Genomic DNA, 21,333 nt, shown 5'->3' on the forward strand with positions numbered 1-21,333 from the left:
GAAGGAAGCAAGAGAAGTTAAGCAAGAGGTAGGAGAGGTACACAAATAGGCAAGAGAGGTAAAGGAAGAGGCAGGATGGGTGCACAAAAACAAAGAAAGGAAGCAACGGAGATCCTGAAAGAGGGTCAAACGGTGCAGAAAGAGGCAAGAAAAGTGCAGAAAGAAGCAATAGACATACAGAAAGAGGCAATAGAGGTGCATAAACTGACAGTAAAGGTGCAGAAAGAGGGAACAGGTGTTCAAAAAGAGGCAAATGAGGTGCAGAAAGAGTGAATATGGGTCCAGAAAGTGGCAAGAGGAGTCCAGAAAGGAGCAAGTGATGTGCTGAAAGAAGCAACAGAGGTGCAGATGCTAAACAAGCAAAAAAATTAACAAAAGAGGCAAGAGAATTGCTGAAAGAAGCAAGAGAAGTGCAGAAAGAGGCAACAGAGGTGCATAAAGACACAAGAGTGGTGTTTGAAAGAAGCAAGAGAAGTGCAGAAAGAGGCAAGTGAGGTGCAGAAAGAGGCAAGAGGGGTGCATAATTGTACAAAAGAGTAGCAGAAAGAAGCAATATCAGTGCATAGAGAGGTGATGAATGAGGCACGAAGGGTACAGAAAGAAGCAAGAGAAGTACAGATAGAAGTAACAGAGGTGGTACAGAAATAGGGAAGAGAGGTGTAGAAATAGGCAAAAGAGTTGCAGAAAGAAGGAAGAGGGGTGCAAAATGAGGCAAGAGGGTTGCAGAAAGAAGCAAGTGGGGCACAACACAAAGCAAGAGGGGTGCAGAAACAGCAAAAGAAGTGCGGAAAAAGGCAAGAGAATTGCTGAAAGAAACAACGGTGGTGTAGTAAGAAACATCAGAGGTGCAGAAAGAGATGAGTGGAGCATAAAGAGGAAAGAGGATTGAAGAAAGAGGCAAACGTGTTGCAGAAAGAAGTGGCAAGGGTGTAAAAAGAAGAAAGAGATGCGAAGAAAATAGCAACAGAGATACAGAAAGAGGGAGGAGGAGTGGAAAAAGAGGCAATAGGGGTGCAGAAAGAAGCAAGAGAGGTACAAAAAGAGGCAAGAGGGGTAGAGAAAGAGTGAAAGGGAGCAGAAAGAGGTACAAGAGTTGCAGCAAGAAGGGGTAGAGGTGCAGAAAGAAACAAGAGAAGTGCAGAAAGAAGCAACAGATGTGCAGACAGAGGGATTGGGGGAGGAGAAAGAGTCAAGAGAAGTGCAGAAAGAAGCAACAGAGATGCAGAAAGAGGGGTGGAAAAAGAGGTAAGAGGGAAGCAGAGAGAAGCTAAAGAGGTGCAGAAAGAAACAAAAGAAGTGCAGCAACAAGGAACAGATGTGCAGAAAGAGACAAGAGGAATGCAGAAAGAGAGAAGAGGGGTGCAGCAGGAGGCAGAAGTGGTTCAGAAATGTGAATGAGAGGTATAGAAAGAAACAGAAGTGAAGACATAAGGAATAGAGTTGCAGAAAGAGGCAACAGAGGTACAGAAAAAGGCAAGAGAAGTACAGGAAGAGGCAGGAGAGTTGCACAAGGAGGGAAATCGGGTACATAAAGGGGCTAGAGGCATGTAGCAAGCAGCAATAGAAGTGCATAAAAGAAGAAACAGACTTGCTAAAATAGGCAAGAGGAGTGCAGAACACCAAAACCACAGAAGCACATAACAATTTTAGTGCCGCCCAACACACCAGTGAGTCAACTGACATCCCTCCCTCACAAGACCTCTGCGACAAAGGCAGCACCTTCTTTCACCACTAAAGCAAGATTATCAACAACAAATTTGATGAAGACAACAAACACAGGGCACCACCAACAACAACCCCGACACCCTGAAACCAACGATTGATAGCTGGAAAGCCCTCATGACCGAAGACACACTGAAGACAATGAAGTCAATCTACTCTGAGCCCCCCACGGACCTGTACCCTCACCACATCTTCAACAGAGCCACCGACACCATCGCACCGACGCTCTGCCACACCATCAATCACTCCGTGGTGACCATCTCAATCCCTGATGACTGAAAACATGCCGAGTTCATCCCCCCTCCTGAAGAAACCTTAGGCAGACCCCACCGACCTAAAAAATTACAGACACATCTCCCTACTCTCGTTTTATGCAAAAGGTATTGAGAAAGCCATCAACAGCCAACTTGCCACATTCATCGAAGAGCACAACATCCTTGCTGTCTCCCAGTCTGGCTTCAGAAAAAAACACAGCAGGAAACCGCCATCCTCGCCATAACAGATGACATCCGCACCCTACTGGACAAAGGAGAAAGCATAACCCTCATCCTCCTCGACCTCTCAGTGGCATTCGACATAGTCTCCCACAGCATCCTATTACGCAGACTTTATGACGCAGGGATCCTGGACAAGGCTCTCGACTGGATCTGACCCTTCCTCTCCAGCAGAACACAATGGGTCAGACTCCCCCTTTTCCTCTAGGACCCTACACCAACGACCTGCTGAGTCCCCCATGAATCTTCCCTCAGCCCAACGCTCTTCAATGCCTACATGGCTCCACTCGCCCTCATCGTCAAAACCTACGCACTCAACATTGTTTCATAAGCAGACGACAACAAACTCATCCTCTCCCTATCCAATGAACCCAACACAACCAGACACAACTTTCGAGAAGGCATGGAAGCCATCGCCAAATGGATGGAAAACAGCTGCCTACAACTTAACACCAACAAGACGGAAGACTCATCATGGGCCCAAACCCCAATTCCTGGAACAACACATGGTGGCCCACTGTCCTTGAAAACCTTCCCACCCCTAGGGACCACGCAGGCAACTTGGGAATCATCCTGGACTCCGAGCTCAAAACAGACCGCCAGATCAATGCAGTCTTATTCTAATGATTCCACACCTTCCGCCTCCTATGAGAGACCTTCAAATGGATCCCCCTTGAGCACAGAAAGACCATCACTCATACCCTCATCACAAGGAGACTCGACTACGGCACCCCACTCTATGCCCGAAACCCATCGATGTACCACTGATTTGTAGAAAGTAGTCATCTTTGTAATGGAAATATCTGTGCTGTAAACAAAATTCCAACAGCTCCATCAGAAACACCTTGTGTGCTCGAATTTCTGGTTATTTAATAAAGCCAATTCAATAGCTTCCAAACCTTCCTGTAGAGGTATAGATGTGTACAAAGAAGTCACATCAATGGTGCACAGCAAAATGTCCGGAATGTTCGGATAAATCTATCTGATTCAGTTGATTCAAAAAATCCGTACTGTCCCTTGTGTAAGATTTCCAATTACAAACGATAGGTTGAAGAAAGTGGTCAATGTACTTTCCCAAAGGTTCAAACAATGACCCGCGCCCATATACGATGGGCCTGTATGGGGGATCAGTGCTGTGCTTATGGATTTTCATCAGCATGTAGATATGTGGCCGCTTGGGGTTGGATTGCCATAAATACTTTTTGGTTCTTCTTGACATGCAATCCATACTCTCAGCTTTGTCCAAAATTTGTTTTAATGTCATCAACATTTCTGGGGTGGGATCATGATCTAGTTTCAAGTATGTGTTCTAATCAGAGAGATGTTCCTGAACTTTTCGGTGATAGTACCCTGAATCATCATAACCACGCTCCTCCCTTATCCGCTGTCTGGAATTTCAAAGTATCATTGTTAGCTAGTTCTTTCAGAAGATTCCTCTCTGTGACAGTCAGGTTATGTTTTTTGTACTGCCGATAGTTGAGTTTCATAAGATCTTGTTTCACTAATGATTCAAAGCAATCAAGTATTTTGTGTGAAACAGGAGGAATGAAAGTGCTTTTGGGTCTGAATTCCAAGTACTCCTTCTAGTCAAAGAAAATGACTCAATCTGAGCGTATGCATAAATCGTTAAAAAGCAACTTCTGTTTGGTGGAAAGTAGTATGATGTGTAGGAACAAACGAAGTGCCTTTGTTAATAAGACGTATTTGTTGTGGATTGAGGGTTTGTGAGGAAAGGTTGATTATTATTGTTTCTTACTCCGTTGATTTTGATGCTGTTTCTCCTTTGTTTTTTCTTTTTCCTTGCCTGGTTTTGGTAAATTTCCACATATTGATGCTGTCTGAAGGTCTGGCGGTTTTGATGGCGGGGGGCCCTTTAATAAAAAAGCAGCACTGTGGATGAAGTTTCTGTTGTATCTTTGATGCTGGTGGTATTGCTTCTTTCAGTTTGTATAGTCAGAGGAGGTCTAGTTATTTGTGTGTCACGATCCGAGACCACACTTTCCTCGGATGAGGTGTTGGGATTTTTGTAAGGTCTGCATTGTGCATACATCTCAGCCCATGTATAAACTTTGTTGAGGTGATAATCGATAGTATCTCTTTTGAATTTCCTGAGTTTGCACTAGTGAAGTTCTTTTTCATAATTATCTAGTTTGATGTTCATTTGTTCTAATGTACGCGACCAATCCTCACCTTCAATTCGTCTTGATAAATCTTGTTTGACATCGAATATTTCTTCCTGCAGATCTTTAATTGTTTTGGATAATTCTTCTATTATCAGCAAGATAAGATCTAATGAACATTTGTTTAAAACCTCGTACTAGCTGTCCCTGAATGATTTGTTCAATTGAAACCGAAACAACATCGGTTTGATTGCCAAGCAGAGTCCTCAAGGAATTCTCTTATGTTTATGATACCGAATCAAAGTCGAATCATGTAGTCTTTGGTTCAACTCTCTGCGACAAAATGAATTCCAGATGTTTCAGTTGTTGAGTTATGGTTACACACTGACTCTGAAATTCAGTTTTCATGTAGAAAAATGGTCATCCATTGAAATCTTTCTGTATATGTCACTTCATTGAGGGTTCATGATTTTCTCTTTTTGATTTTCTCTTTCTGTTGCACATCACGATGGGTGTATTCATTTCTATGTGGCTTTGTTTACTCAGCCCTGATTATTTATCATTGTTTAATTTTTTCTGTTTAGCGGGTTCAGCATAGTTTCGTTAGTCGTTTTGTAAATTTCAATGAAGTGGTTGCGTCGTTTGAGACAGCCGTGGCTGTCCATTTATTTTGTATTTATTTTTGTGTACCGGTTTCGTGGTGGCCCCTTGAACTGCGTGGAGGAGTCTTTATTCCAAGTGCAGCCAGTTCTATTTTGGTTTTACTGGTCACATGACCGGCTTGGCGTACGTTTTTTTGCACCACGGAGCTCATTCACTGTGAACATTCCGGTTGTAGCACAGAGCAGAAGAGATTGCCCCTCCGAGATTTTGTGGTAGGTTTCTTTCGTTACATTCACCGTTAGAAGTACGGACTGGCTTTCATGTCCGTGGGCGTAATTTTAGCCTTTGTTGATCTTTCACCGATTTGTACAGCTATTTTGGAATTCTAGACGAGTTTCAGGGACCTTTGAGCTTTCTGCTGGTAAGCGTCTTTTTTTTTACTGGAACAACATCACACAGAAGCAGTGGTATTTAGGACACTCAGTGTTTTTGATTTTTTTGCAGTTATCTCATTTAGATTTTAGCAGTTATTGTTTCGCGTGCATCGATAACAACTACAGGTAAGATGCGTGGTATGTGTACTTTTCATTCCGCATTGAGTTTATGGTGGCACTCATGTACTTAGCGCTGTGTGTTTCCACAGCATACCGCTATACTTGTGCAGCATTCAGGTACCTTTGGGTGCCGTGCCATTTTTTTTCAACTGCACCCCATTCTGGATTAATTTGGTTTCTCTTGTGTTCTTTTGTAGGTTCTTTTGGAGCATACTCCTTTTTTGTATTGTATTTGTGTTATTTCTTCATCCTTTAATTTTTGTTTTTCGTAAACCCGGTGTACGGGCTGTTCACTTGTTTTAATTGTTTCACAACTCGGTGTGGGAACTAAGGTATGCACCTATATTACAAATGGACCGGCACCCTTTGCTGGGCTCTTACAATTTGGTAGCTCTAAACTCATTTTATTTTGTTGTTGACTTACATCTCACATGAAATATATGTGTGTTTTAATTTCAGTGGCCTCGAGGAAGGGACTGATGTGCCGAAATGCATTGGACTACTTCTAAACATTTTGGTGTCATACATAAAATGTGATAATTGTATAGATTGAACAGAAACAAATTCTTATTGTCTGATCATGCAATGTCAAATGTCCATAATTGATATGAACATGGACATTATTTTGTGATCTGTGCATATAACACATTTAGGTTGAATTCAATTTGTGTCATTCATCTGTTTGCATACATTGATATATTGTTTTGGGATGAATATGTTTAAATTTGGTCAAAGCTGAATATCATACAGACATTTTCTCAGTGGTGCACACGGGTAATCAAGTGAGAGCGCTCTTGATTTTCACACAATTATTCCCAGAGTAGGACAGGCAGCCCACGTACACCGTTTAGCACACCTACAACATTTCTATTCAGATAAAATTCTTTATATCTTTTTCAAACAACACTTGTGCTTAATTAGTAAAATGGTGTGCACTGCCCACCCTTTTCTTTTTTCATTACAGATGCAATTTCATGCCAAGTGGCTGGTGTACATACCCCCAGCTTTTCTACATAAAATGAACTCCCAATTCCCGGAAAATTACTTTAGGTGTTTGATGGAAGTTGAGGGTTCATGGATCCATGGCATCTGGAGTTTCTCAATAATAAAGCAATTGTGGGCTGAGATTGAGCAGTACTATTGACACACCTTAGAACTGTCTCAACCTATAGAGGCCCAGACAGCGGTGTTTGGTTATGCACCCAAAATTATTATAGGTGATTTGCACAGAAAAAAAAGTATATATAACTGTTTTAATTGCTAGATCAATAATCCTTCAAACTTGGAAGTAATCCCAACATTCCAGCAATGGTGGCCAGATGATATAAAACCAAGGAACATGAAAAAAGACATACATCAAGGTCGAGATCTTACACAAAGTTTCATAGACTTTCGGAGGCGTTTGGAGAAAAGTATTTCAGCTAAGGTCAAACTAAAAGGGAAACTTTGGGGCGTGTGCAATGTAAAATAATGTATTGTCTGTATTTCTATCTTGGCTTATTTGTGCCAGGTTTAAAATATCAGAATCCTTCTGCTTGTATGTCATCAAGGTGAACCACCATAATAATCATAGCTTCTGTTTTGATGAGCTTTTATGACTGTTGACCTGTTCAAATAAAACATTTAAGAATAAATAAAAAAAACAATTACAGATGGACGTCTTGCTACATCGTATCTTGCAATATGCAGCTGTTTGAGATTGTAATTTAATGAATAAGTGGAAACTCTCCCCAGTCTTTTAAACCCAAATCCACACCACTTGCCTGCCCGGAGAGGCTTTGGTAAAGACATAAGGACTTCACTTCAAAGTCACCAGTGGTGCCTCCTCTACACCAGTGTTTCCCAAACTGTGGTCCGCGGACCCCCATGGGTCCCTGACACATTCCCAGGGGGTCCGCAGGCTGCAGTTTAAAAAGCACTGCAAAGTATCTTGCATAATTAGCAGTTTTCAAAGTACAATAAAAGTGTCAAGATGACATCAGTTATCCCTGCTCCCTGCTGGAGAGAGATGAGAGTTTTGTCCAGTGGCAGCTCTGACTTATCTAATGTAGCACAGAGGGTTAATATGCCTACTGCAAAGAACGTGTACCATGCATTTTAAAAAACAGTATTTTATATGCATAGGTCATTGGGTTACTGCTTTTGTCTGAGAGATTCTTGAGTTACTGTGCAGTTCATAAGTGACAATCGTCAATCTAGCACAGTGACCTGTAAACAGCTGCTTGCAAACTGCAAGGTAAAAGTTAGTGACTTATGTTGTTTTCTCAAAAGGTTTACTTGGGTGGAAAAACATTTTTCTTGTTAAAATCAATGCTAACCACTTTGTTAACCTCTGAATCCTGACTTTGAGCGTCTCCAGACCAAGCACTCTTTAAAAACGCCTGCCAGTATGAATGACATGTGAATCCTACACCTTTGCATAATGTAACATTTTCTATACACTGATTTACATGTATGATTCACTGTCTCTATATGTGTGTGATGTAAGGTGCTCTGACATCCTACAATGGTATAAGAGATTCTATAAAAAATGAAATACATGTGACAGAGGCGCTAAGGAGAGATGAGAGGCACTGTTGGAGTGTGATTGTGGGGGAATCATTGAAGAACGCCCAGAAAGATTGTTGGACTCTGGTGCATAGTCAGGTCTTCATTTACTATTCTTTAAAAGCTAATACAAATCATTATATAATGATAGATTTTTTTGGGGGGGAGCCTCCCAAAGCCCCCTTTGTAGTGGTCAGGCACACTCACTGCATTGTGCACCGTATCAGTACTGGTTTGAAATCATTTGCCAGGGCTGCGTTGGGTTTTCAGTCTGGCCCTGGCAGGAGCCGGAGCCTCGTTCTGCGAAATGAAACCAACCATGGAAAAGTTATTCACGGAGATGCAGCGCCAACCTGTCCATTAACTTTTTTCGTTCTCTTGCAAATTCTTTCAATACATAAATACAACAGAAGTGGTGGAGAATGTTGCTAGCCTCCTTGGCTTAACAACACACTCCGCGACTTCAGAAACGCAGAGCTGCACCATATTTACAAGAATATGGTGCAGCCCTGTGTTTCCCCTGGTCAGGTGCTACACTTAACAGGGGAAGATTGTTTATGTGCAGGAATGTCCCCCTTCCTGCACATAACAAATCTTGAAATGTTCTTTTGTCACTTCTATGTGTGCTGCTTAATGCAGCACACATGGAAGTTACAAAATATAATTTTTTTTAAATAATATGTTGATCTGCAGGTTTTCCCTGGTCTTAAATTTGTGCTTACCAAGGCATTTATGCTGCCCTGGTAAATAGGGGGCAGCATCAAAATCAATGGGTGTTGCTGGGGAAACGCCCACCACAACACCCACTCCCCACCCCTTTCATGCTAAGCATTAAGTGAAAGGGGGTCTTATTTACAAGGCAGCGTTAAGCCATGTTAAGTGGCTTAACGCTGCCTTGTAAATAAGGTGAAGCCCCTATCGCCAGGGAAACATCGCAAAAAGTGATGTTCCGATGGTGATAGGGGTTGAAAATATGGCCCTACAACACTTAGTAATTCGAGTATTTGTTTTGTGGTCACTCGTGTTATTTTTTTTTGATTTACTTTTTTAATGTTTGAAATTTAAATCCTACAAATTGCTTGGGAGTCCCCGGCTTCCAGTGGTGAGTCAATGGGGGTCCACAGGATTCGAAAGTTTGGGAACCACTGCTCTACACCAATCTTCCTTATTCACCTGTCTGCTGATCATGTGCTTATCCGCCAGTGAACTGATCATCTTTTATCTACTAATGCTGCTGTATGTTGGTTATTCCTTCCACAGTGGAGCTCCAGACTCTAGGGGTGCAGTCAAAGTGACCAAAAGTAAACTGGAGGATGGCTTAGAACCCCACACACTACGGCATGGGCAGACAAGTGGCAGCCATGGGTGGGGCGTATTTGTAAATCAGGGACTCAGCAGGATTTTCCTGCTGCTCAAGTAAAATCTGTTCAGCCCTCCATGAAAGCACATTTATGTTTCACGCTGTACAGTGCTCTATTACCCTTCAGATCATGTTATTTAAATACTACATGCATACAAGTGCACACACTTGCATATGAACATATATATATAACTTGTGTCCTTCACTGTCCCGTGAGTATGTACCCTGTATCTGTGTTGGTGTGTGTCGTCCATCACACAGTGACTTATGCTTCCTTGCATCCAGGTATGTCTGTCTGATTTCTTCTCTTGAAGTGGTCCATGGGCCCTACACCTCAAAGACTCTCTCATCCTTGCTCCGGGTCTGGTTTCTTTGCTGTGATCAAAGGCTCAGAGGGCAAACCCCACAGCGCATACAAACAATTGCACCTTGGGGTACATTGTTACCCCTCTGCTGGTACCTCACTTCCATTGGCTGGAGGATGATACTAGACATCTGGGGTTATCAGCAGTAAATTATAGCACAAAAGCACGTGGGGTCATATCGCACCCTAGAAGGTGCTGACAAATTTGTGTTTCCATTAGAGTTGATTTCTTTAAATGTCACATACTTTAAAACTCTTCCTGCACATACAAGCTACTTCAACCAATGATTCTACACCTTCTCTAATTGATGAGTATTTTGTTCTTTTAACAGCTGAACAAGTTCCTTATGAAGACACACTTTAAGACACCGACTGGGGAGAGCATATCCTTTGACATGCCTGCACAGTATGACATTGTAAACTGGGTTAAATTTCCTAATGGATCGATAACTGGCATCAAGGTTGGAAGCTTTGACATTTTAGCCCCACCAGGTCACCAGCTTTCAATCACCCAAAGCTCAATCATATGGCACTCTGAGGGGCCCAACCAGCAACAGGTGAGTGAGATTTTTGAAAAACAGTTTGTGTGGAAGAAAGCAGAGGTCCATTGAGTCACTGCTACCTTTAGAAGAAATGTAAATTAAGAAATACATGTAGTTCTGTTTCATTTAAGAAAAATGGGATGCACTTAAAAAAAAGTTGATTTAATTTAAGAAGTGATCACAGAGGTTGTGGTCTGCTGTCCCAGCAGGCCTCCATCCCTGTAAAGGTATCCAATCACAGTCAGTCCCAATTTGACACCTACCTCATGAATATTGATAAGGTAAGTGGATCACTGATAGAATATCGACAGCCACAATATCGAGTTACCAAAGTAACGGAACAAAAATATCGTACTGAATAATATCAACTTCCTATCTTCATAATAATAAAAAATATTGTTGTCAATAATATCCATGAAGAAAATATCATTTTTTATATAGAAAATAATGTAAAATAAATAATAAATGTAACTTAAAAAAAGTTATTTAAATTTATTTGTAAATGTTAACAATTATAATAGATAAATGTAACTTAAAAAAATTAAACATATATAGATATATAAAATGTAATATATATTTCCTACTGGCGGTTGCTAGTAGGTAGTTATAGTTAGGACCTATTTTTCCATAGGTAATCCGCAACATTCTATTAGCAATAACTTTGGTGCCAGTTGACGAATCTTCGCGAAATTCTCGAAATGTATGGCCAGTTGTAGTCTGCTTCTATCCTCAAAGTTTGGGGGTGATTCGTCAAGCAGGGGCTGAGAAATAGGGGGTCCCAAAACACGTTTTCCCCATGGTATTTCCCTACGAAATTTCAGCCCAAACTGTTGAACGGAATTACACCAAATTTTGCAAAAAGGTAGCCCTTGGTTCAGAAAGCACCCTTTTTTTAAAATGGTGTAAATCCGTTCTGCAGTTCCTGAGAAATTAAAAAAAAGATGGAAAAATGATTTTCCCATAGGAAACTTTAGACACTGTTATAGCGAAAACTGCTGAACGCAATTACACCAAATTTTGCAAAAAGGTACTGCTTTGCTCAGAAAGTGACTTTACAGAAAATGTTGTAAATCGGTTCCGTAGTTTTTGAGAAATTAAGGAATAAAGATAGTGATGTCTATGGCCTCGGTGGATGTGCGCACCCAGTGCACACCCTGTGCGCCCCCTCTCCATCACAAGCTTCATATTAATTGGCTGTCAACACTCCAAACCAGCAAGTGTTGGCAGCCATCTTGTCTATCGGTAGAACTGATGCACAAGATGGGGAAACCTGCTCTCTCTTTCAAAATGCAAACCAAATAACTTTTTCACATGAGGGGCTGTATCTTAGCTTCCGACGGCTTCCAAGGGACGCGGGAAGCCAGTGGGACCGTGGGGGGACCCCCCATGGCCCCAACGGAGAGGGCCAGCCCCTGAGTATGGGGTCCCCGAGCTACAAGTGGCCCGGGAGGGGGGCCACACGGCCCCCCCTCCCCAAATCATTAAAAAAAAAAATAATAAAAAACCAAAGGCTGGCCCGGGTATGGGGTCCCTGGGGCCATAGTAGGCCTGAGCAGGGGGGCAATGCAGGGCCGATTAAGACCTCGGGAGGAGGGCCATGTGGTCCCCTTCCAAATTTTTTTATTTAAATTTTTTTTAGGGGGCAGGCCCTGGGGGATGGGGTCCCCAGGGCCAATAAATTAGAAAAAGAAGGAGGGCAACACAGCATCCCTTCTTGAAGAAATAAATACAATAAAAGACCGGCATTGCTCCAGAGGCCACTCCCCCTCTTTTCCGCATTCTGCAAACGCGCCCCCTGGTGCGTTTGAGATGGGGAACGAATTCCCATTGAATACTGGGGGTCCCTGGGGGCCAACTAGCCCTCCAGGAACCTCCAGTATGTGCCATGGGGCTACGTTGCATAGAGGTGTTCTGAGGCCACGGCCCTTTTTACACCTCCCCCAAGGACACTCAGGATTCAAGGGGACTTAATCCCCACACTTAAAACACATCACGGGCACATTTGCACAGTGGTGAAAGGAGGGGGCGGGGCCTGAGGTGATATGTGTGCACACATGCCCTGTGGCGCGTTTCAAGTTGGGGAATTAATTCCTCTTCAATCCTGAAGTCCCCTGGGGGCTCCCTGCAAAGCAGCTCAGTGGCATTACTTTAGGTCCTAGTGGGCTAGTTTGACCCTAGGTACCCTAAGGATTCATGGGGACTTAATTTCCCAACTTAGAACGGACACAGGGCACATTTACACAGTGATAAAGGGAGGGGACGGGGCCTGAGGTGACGTGTGCAAACACGCCCTGTGGCACGTTTTAAGTTGGGGAAATAATTCCCCTTCAATTTTGAGGCCCCATGGGGTCAACTAGCCCACCAGGTGTTTCCAGTTACAGCCACTGCGCTGTGTTGCAGAGAGGTGGTGCAGGCTGTGCCCCTTTTTACACCTTTCTGCAATGGCACTTACTGGAGTATCTAGCGGGCTAATTTGACCCTAGGGACCCTCAGGATTCAAGGGGACTTAATCTCTCTACTTAAAATGGCTACATGGCGTGTTTACACAGTGGGGGAGGGAGAGGACGGGGCCTGAGGTGACGTGTGCAAACATGCCCTGTGGCGCATTTTAAGTTGGGGAAATAATTCCCCTTCAATTTTGAGGGACCCTGGGGGCCTACTAGCCCACCAGGTGCTTCCAGTAACCGCCACTGCACTGCATTGCAGAGAGGTGGTCCAGGCTGTGCCCTTTTTTACACCTCTCTGCAACGGAGCTCTGTGGCGCTTACTGGAGGATTCCTAGTGGGCTAGGTCGACCCCAGGGACCCTCAGAATTCAAGGGGACTTAATCCCCCAAATTAAAACATGTTGCAGGGCATATTTGCACACATGTCACCTCAGGAGGGGGGCCTCCCTACACCAGTGTGCAAACGCGCCCCGTGGCACATTTTAAGAGGTAGTTTTAATCCCCCTGCCCTATTATATACTAGGTCCTTCTAATCACAGGGGTAGCCCAACTCATAGTGTTCCCTAGTGTATGTAGGTGGTTTAACTGTATTCTAAGTGTCTTTTAGAATAGCACTGGCTCAAGGACTGGTTAGTCAGAGGCATTTACCACCAGTACCCATCTGAAAAAGTTGGGGGTACAGGATGATTTAGCAACACGGCCTCTTTCTGCTTCTCTGTTTGTTCTTTCTGCAAGTCTTCCTTCTTCCTGTACTTTTCTTAGTCTTTGAGGACTTCTGTTGCTTCATTATGCATTTCTTTTTCTTCTTTCTGTGTGTTTTTTCTTCTTTCTTCACGTCGTACCTTTGTAGGCATAGTTAGAAACTAGCATTTAAAAAACCTTTGAAATTCACTGAAATAACTATAGGTTTCAGGCATGTTATAGTTAGGAATTAGCATTTCAAAAACCTTAGAAATTAACTGAAAAAACCATAGGTTTCAGGCACGTTAAAGTTAGGAATAAGCATTTAAAAAACCTTTGAAATTCACAAAAAAAACATGGGTTTCAGGCACATTATAGTTAGGAATTAGCATTTAAAAAACCTTAGAAATTCTCTGAAAAAACATAGGTTTCAGGCATGTTATAGTTAGGAATTAAGAGTTAAAAAACCTTAGAAATTCACTGAAAAAACATAGGTTTCAGGGGCGTTATAGATAGTTGGACATTTCACTCGTACAAAACCATAGAACTTTCCCTGTTATAGTTAGTTCAGCTAACTATAACTTGCGCGCCCGCAATGCACTGCTGATGACGTCACATATTACTTCACTCCTGACATTGACATGGTCAGTGACATCACTCATGACATCACTGATGACATTTCCCTCCCCAGTGAGTGCAATAGTAGTGAAAGTGTTGGATAGCGTAGGAGTTAAAATTACTATTCCCACTCCAGTGAGTGAAACAGTAGGGAAATGGTTGGATAGCAGAGGGGTAAAAACTACTATTCCCACTCGAGTGAGTGCAACAGTAGGGAAAGTATTGGCTAGCATAGGAGTTAACATTACTATTCATACTCCAGTGAATGCAGCAGTTTGGAAAATGTAGGATTGCAAAAGTATTAAATTAACACAATAAAAAAAAATGTTTTTAATTAAATAATATATTAATAATTATTTAACTAAATTATTCTTTATAACGACCTATTGAATTAAATGAGTATTTGCTCAAATAACATTAAATTGCTTTCCATCATATACCCTATAAACACACAAGGCTGAACACATAAAAAAAATACAATTAATGTAATAATATAAATTAATTACCAAATAATATTAAATTGACAATAAATTAATTAACAATAACAATAAATAACAAATAAAAATAGTAATTATCATTAATATAAGTTTTAATTAACCAATTAATAAACGTTGATTATAAATTAATAATTAATTAGCAACACATTAATAACCAATAACAATAAACAAACACATATTAATTAATTAATTATATTTAAATTACTTTCCACCCTTTTCGCCTATTCACCCACAACCCGATACACATTAAAAATAACATATTTCATTTAATTACCAATTATTCAATTAATCATAATTAATTATCATGTAATAATTAATTTACAATACATTAATTATCAATAACAATAAATGAACATTATATTAATATTAATTTAATTATAATTAATATACTTATAAATTAACCAATTAATATAAATTGATTACCAATAAATTAACAATCAATAACAATAAATAAAAACATATTAATTAACCCTATTCCCTTGCTAACCAACAACCCGCTCTGTTACTAAAACACAAAATTTCCTTTAAAAAATTACTACTTTCTAAACATTTAATACATATCTTTAAAAATGATTTTTTTTAAACATACATATAAAATACATACGAAAATACTAAAATCTATAACACAAAAAAAAACTGCGCACCCCTCAAAGGCATACTATTGAAAGTGATCACCAGAAATGTGGTTCAGAGATTTTACAATAGACTATTGTGAACCAGATCTACTTGAACGTTTCCTCTTCTTCAGACATCCAACATCTCAAATAATGCCTTCACATCATCAAGACATGAATGTCCCGCCCCAACCAGTATATCAACCCATCCCTGACAGAGATTCTGCTATTTACAAAGAATTACACACATGAAGCAGTCCCTGGCTCCATGACATGAACATGGACATAAACCTTGATGACTTCGAAACCCAATTTTTACCGAATGACAAGTAACTTAGATGCTCCCTAGACACCAACTTCGCGCTCAAGGAACACATTCCAAGAAAACATGTTTTGGTACCAGCTTTCTTTTCTAAAGAAATTGCAGTAACTTTAAAACTGCTGTTCAAGCCCTCGTACACATCTGGAGCAGGCCAACACCATGCTCCTGACCTCTCAGACTCCACACGGGCACCCCTTAAGGACGTCCGACACCTCGCAGCACAGCTTATCCAGGCCATGCAGAAATATGAAGAAATATGATCAGCCCCATTCTCGATGAACTCCACTGCCCCCCCTTGTCTCTTTGTACAACCTTCAACCAAAAAATCGGGGTAATTTCTAATCCCTTCACAACCAGCACCCCTGCTTTTCTTGAAGCTCACAATCTCTGGTCAATCTTGACATACTCACAGCCAGCATACAATTACATCACAGATTAACCCCTTCGCTGCTCATGACGAGCTCAGCTCGTCATGCAGTACACTGGTCGTGTGCTCATGACGAGCTGAGCTCGTCATGAACAATGGGAATTGAAAAAGATGAGCACCAGGGGCAAATTGCCTTAGCATTGATGTGGTTAAGAAGATTAAAAATAAAAAATAAATTGAAGCAGTCATGTTGTGTCTATGCACACATCATCTGGAACAATATCCCCATTTTCTTAAGTACCATCCCAACGCTGCTAGGAAGGGTTGAAACATCCCTCTTTAACCCCTCCCCTGCTGATGACGGAACCGCTCCGTCATCAGCTACAGTTGAGCTGTGCTGATGACGGAGCGGTTCCGTCATGGCCCAGCCGCCGCGCCTGCGCGGCGCTGATTTCGCGCCTGCGCGGACGTTCTAATGAGTGGGGCGGGTCATGACGGAACCGCTCCGTCACCAGCATAGCTCAAACGCGGCTGGTGACGGAGCGGCTCCGTCACCAGCATGCGGCCGCCGCACGGCCGCCCCGCCCCTTTAGAGCTGCAGCGGAATAGCCGCCGCAGCGAAGGGGTTAAAGAATATTACATCACAATGCAATAACCATCCATCAACTGGCTTCCTGCCAATCATTGACTTTATGATTGTCTTAGATCCTGTCATCTTGCTAGGTTTGTATTAGAAAAACACCATGGGCCTCATTTATGAGAAAGCAGCGATGCGTCACTTCTCAGTGCGCACTCCTTGCGACATTCCTGATGCGTCATATTTGTTATATGACGCATCATGTCGCAAGGAGTTACAGATACGTCAGTATTTCTGACGTATGTGTAAGAGCAAAAGTGACGCATTGTTGGAGTGTGTCACAAAAGTGACGCAACTCCAGCAATGCATCCTTTCATATGGGGCAAGCCCCATGTGAAAGGGCCTGCGTCAGCCTTACGCCTGCTGTGAGGCAGGCGCAAGATTTTGACGCAACGGCGTCCTAAAAGTGACGCAGTGAAATCTCATAGATTTCACTGTGTCACTTCTACGACCCTTCCTTGCGTCAATACGCCCCCCTTGCATACATTATACCTGGCGCAGGTATAATGTGGCGCAGGGGTTTACAAAGTGACTCGTCTACCTAGATGCGTCACTTTGTAAATATGCCGCAACAAGGCGCATTTTTTACGCCACAGGTGCGTCATAAAAAGTGACACACCGGCGGCGTAAAAGTGACGCACAGCTTCATAAATGAGGCCCAATATATATACATAAATGCTAAACCATAGGTTTTACAGTCATTGATCTGTGTATGTAAAGTTTGAGTGAGGGACAGTATACCAACCTTTTCCATCTATACACCTAGGGGCTGCTCCACAACACTTCTCTAATTTAGGAAACACTAAACTATCACGTTTTGACTGCATTGTGCTGTTGTCTTCGTACAAAGCTCGGCTTCCTTTTGACTACCCGAGTGCAGATGTATAATACAGACCTCTTTGCACCGAGTAACTATTCAGGAGATGGTTCTAAAACGGGAAGGGTTTTAGGCGGGTGGTGCATGACCGAGATCTGGAAAAATAACACAGTTAACACACTGTCTAAACAACCAATGACTCGGTCAGCTGAGTATAGGACAGGAGGTCTGCAAGACCTTAGTTTGTGAACTCCTTGCCATCTGCAGCTGAAACACAAATATACAGAACAAAAAGCAAGTGGGGTTGGATCAGAACAGGATAGAGTACCACACATTATAGTATGTAGTCCACCACACTTCCTTAGGATTGAAAATGAGTTGTCTCATCTTTGAGATGGAGAGTATCCTGTTCTAGACAATATGTATTAGACCACATAGAAGAAACACACACAATGCTCCCTGAGCGGGAACATAGACCCTCAGCTGTGAGTCACAACGGGAGGCTCTTATTGCTGCTGAGACCCAAGTAAACAAAGAGATGACAGTATGCTCGATCCTGACGGTCAGCGACAAAAGAACATGGCATGCACTGTCTAGATATTTAACAACTAAGGAAGGGACAGTAGCAGGTGAATGAAGCTTTTGCTTGTCATGGAGACACACGAGTCTCTATTCCTGTAATCCACCGCCTCCTTCTGTAGCATCTCTGGTACCAAGCAGGCTTTCACTACCAACCTCAGTGACAGAGTACGAAGTAGGGTTTAAAGCCTACATCTCTGTCTCCCAGGGGGGCTAACTGTGGGAGTCCCACCTTGTTCTTCAGGAACTATTCATTCTCTTGTAATTCAACATGTTCAGTGTGTGGATTGGATTTTGGGATAAACACTGACATCATACAAATTCAAAACCTTTTTCCTGCATCAGATGAGATTTTGCTGCTGGTCAAAAATTCATGTGTGTGGAAGGAGCGTGGTATCTGGGCATAGCTCCACAGTAGGTACCAAGCCATAAATATCACATCCTTAGTATTCATTTAGCACTGAGGATGTGGCCTTCACCAAAATAGATACTCACTTGTCAATCCAACCTTTAAATAGCCCACAGATCACATTCAAGAGTTCTCTGAATCATTCTGATAAATGCTTGTTCAGTTTTCCTTTTTTCTGAACAGAAACTGCCACATAGGGATATATTATCACCCTCATTCCATTCTTTTAACATGGTAATATTTCTTCTCAACACTTGGTGCATTCAGCTAATAACTTATAAAGGAACACAATGAAACCTGTTCATACTGTGAGATTTGAAGTGTCCTGTCTTCGTATGTGTTGGAGACTCTCGGCCCTTGGCTCAGTTTTTACATCTAATCTCAGTTGTAGTTTAGTTCCAATAGTATCATTTCATGCAGGACCAACACTGCTTACAGGTAACATATACTGTGGACTTGGTGGTAACCCCCATCAAATATGTCAGCTTATGTTTTCGCACTAGCTAGCTCGTAGTGCCACTAGAATATCCTGTTATCAGAGAGATTTGTTTTTGGCAACCTTAGAACACAATAACCTCAGACTTGTGAAAACAATATACTACTTTTGACCCAGTCACTCATGCTTACTTGTTTTGCTCTCTGAGAGATACACAGAAGAAACAGTCTGGCGTGTTTACAATAATAATGTATTGTACTGTTGTTCTTCTCATGTAAAATAAGTGCTCTGCTACAACTGTGACACAGTAGCAGAGATATAGAACCAGCAGTACAGTGAATTAAAAAAAATAGTATTGTTCTACAATTTTGCAATAGTCATGAACACATAGATAAATATAGAATGCATTTATGAAAAAAGTACGTACTCCCAAGATGCCTGTTTAGATGTACTTAACTGTACCTAGCATGTGAGTAGGTGCTATAGAGCCTGAAAGCCTAAGAGCCAAGAATCTTGCTAGGCTTTAGTCAAACCCCTATACCTGAATAGTGAGAGTGTGGGACTTCATCCTGAAATTGAGCTGAACACCCCATAAGGGATCGTCAGACCATTGTCAGCTGGAGCGATGGCATGCCGGAGCCGCAGCATCTCTGGTAAGTGTGTCGGCCATGAATTCTTGATTGCCTCCTGCCTACTGATAGGAAGAAATGCTGTATTTACACAGCCCATGTGCGTATGTTGCCCATTGTTCAGTATGAGGATGACGTTGGGGATTAAACCTTGTGCATCGATGGGAGTGGTGAAGTATACCTTCTGGAGAGTGTACTCATCAATTATTCATATGTGCTAAGGATGACGTCTTAGCAATATCGATCGGGCAGATCCCACCCTAGTCATAGAACTAGGTGAAAGGTTTAGTCAATAAAAGGTAGCAAACCTTATAAGGCGTGATGTCCTTGCAAGGCATTCTGTCCTTATTTGGAGTTATGTCCTTATAGGGCTCGTACATATGAAATAACCGGAGCTGATGTAGGGAATGTGTACGATGTTCCCTGAACCTATAAGAGGGTACCGATATAAAATATAACACAGTCCCCTTTTCCTTCTTCCTTCAAAGATTCCTCACTCTATCTACAGTGAGTGCTGCCCCCTGGGCCCTCAGCTCAGACTTCCCTCTTTCCCCAAATATTCCTCGATCTGTTGACTGTGAAAACATTCATTCGTCCCTCAGTTCAGACTTAACATCTGATCTCTCATGTATTCCCCTTTTCTTCACAGATTCCACACTCTGTCTTCAGTCAGAGCCACTCCTGGGCCTTCAGCTCAGATTTTTCATCAAATCTCATCTCTTCTTTTATTTCCTCTTTCCCTACAGGTTCCTCGCTCTGTCTGTACTCAGAGCTGTCTCCCTGGGTACCGAAAGGCTCCAATTATAGGGAGACCCATCTGCTGTTTCAACTGTGTGCCATGTGCCGAAGGGGAGTTTTCAAACAGGACTGGTGAGACAATACTTTATACTTCTTACAGACCTGAGCACAGTTGTGCAAAGTACACATATGAGCAGTTATTTTTTCAAAGAATGAATTGTTTAGCACTTGGAAGAATATCTCAAAAATACTGACACAGTAAAAGGAACACATGCATGTACAAATTTAGCTGTTAGAATTCTTAACTAATGAACTGAGTAGGTAGGTATTTTGCTAGCTCTTGTGTCAATATTATTTAGTAGGAGTTGAAGTGGGCGTGTTGTCTAAGGGAAATTCATGCCTGATAATATCATCTAACATACATATTGTGGCATAAATATTATATGCAAACATATCCCTCTTGTGGCTTTAGATTATGTGTGATTAACTGCAATGAAGCACTATTGTGTAAGAGATATCTTGGATACAAAAAAAATTCTAATTAATATCAGGGCCACAATCGTATGGTGCCAAACCAGCGGAGCATTTTACTTATTTCAGGATTTGTAATATTTTTCTTGTCTCTCAATCCGAAGACAGGACTGGAGAGTACCACATACACGAAGCGCTTACGACATGGGTTCTGGGGACCTACCAAAAAATCCCTAAGATCCATGTTGTATGGTAAAAGGGACAAGTGTGGTTTCACCTGAGACAATGTCAAAGTTTTAGCCACTCTAGGCATAATTTCCCGACACTGTACGATATCACCACCCCAAGTGTTCTGATTGTACTTAGCGTGGGTCATGGTTACTAAACCCTTCGGTGGGACCCCTAAATCTTGACTGACACTTATTTTTGTTGATAGTCTAGACCAGCCTTCCCTTCCAATTGAGGTCTGATAAATTGTAAAAGCCATTATGCATCAACGTGTCTAACGTAACCTGGCTGTGTATCATATAATTTTGCCATCCCTCAAGTGAGTGGGTGAGATAATCAGAGGTTTGTTCAAATCCTTAATCCTGGCTAAGCCAAGAATAAAATATAGTTGCACAGTCTAGGTCAGGGAAATTATCTGACTTGGAATGAGGCATGCTCTAAATAAGGCTTCAATTCCTTCAACCAGTCAATCTTTATTCCCCGATACAGATTATAGGCCTGAAAGTAATCTGAGACAAAATCCTAACTTTATGACTTT

The 21,333-nt window shown here is 41.9% G+C and overlaps 1 protein-coding gene across 1 annotated transcript in view; it reads left to right on the forward strand.

Moving 5' to 3' along the window:
* Positions 1-10,111: 10,111 nt before the first annotated feature.
* LOC147725226 (vomeronasal type-2 receptor 116-like) overlaps positions 10,112-21,333 on the forward strand; it is a 43,084-nt gene continuing 31,862 nt past the window's right edge. Inside the window, exons 1-2 of the mRNA XM_086967140.1 lie at positions 10,112-10,321; positions 20,105-20,228. Coding sequence (XP_086823266.1) covers positions 10,112-10,321; positions 20,105-20,228 — 334 coding nt within the window. The remainder of the gene's footprint in view (positions 10,322-20,104; positions 20,229-21,333) is intronic.

This window comes from Lissotriton vulgaris, chromosome 4_1 (assembly GCF_964263255.1).
Source record: "Lissotriton vulgaris chromosome 4_1, aLisVul1.2, whole genome shotgun sequence".
NCBI lineage: Eukaryota > Metazoa > Chordata > Amphibia > Caudata > Salamandridae > Lissotriton > Lissotriton vulgaris.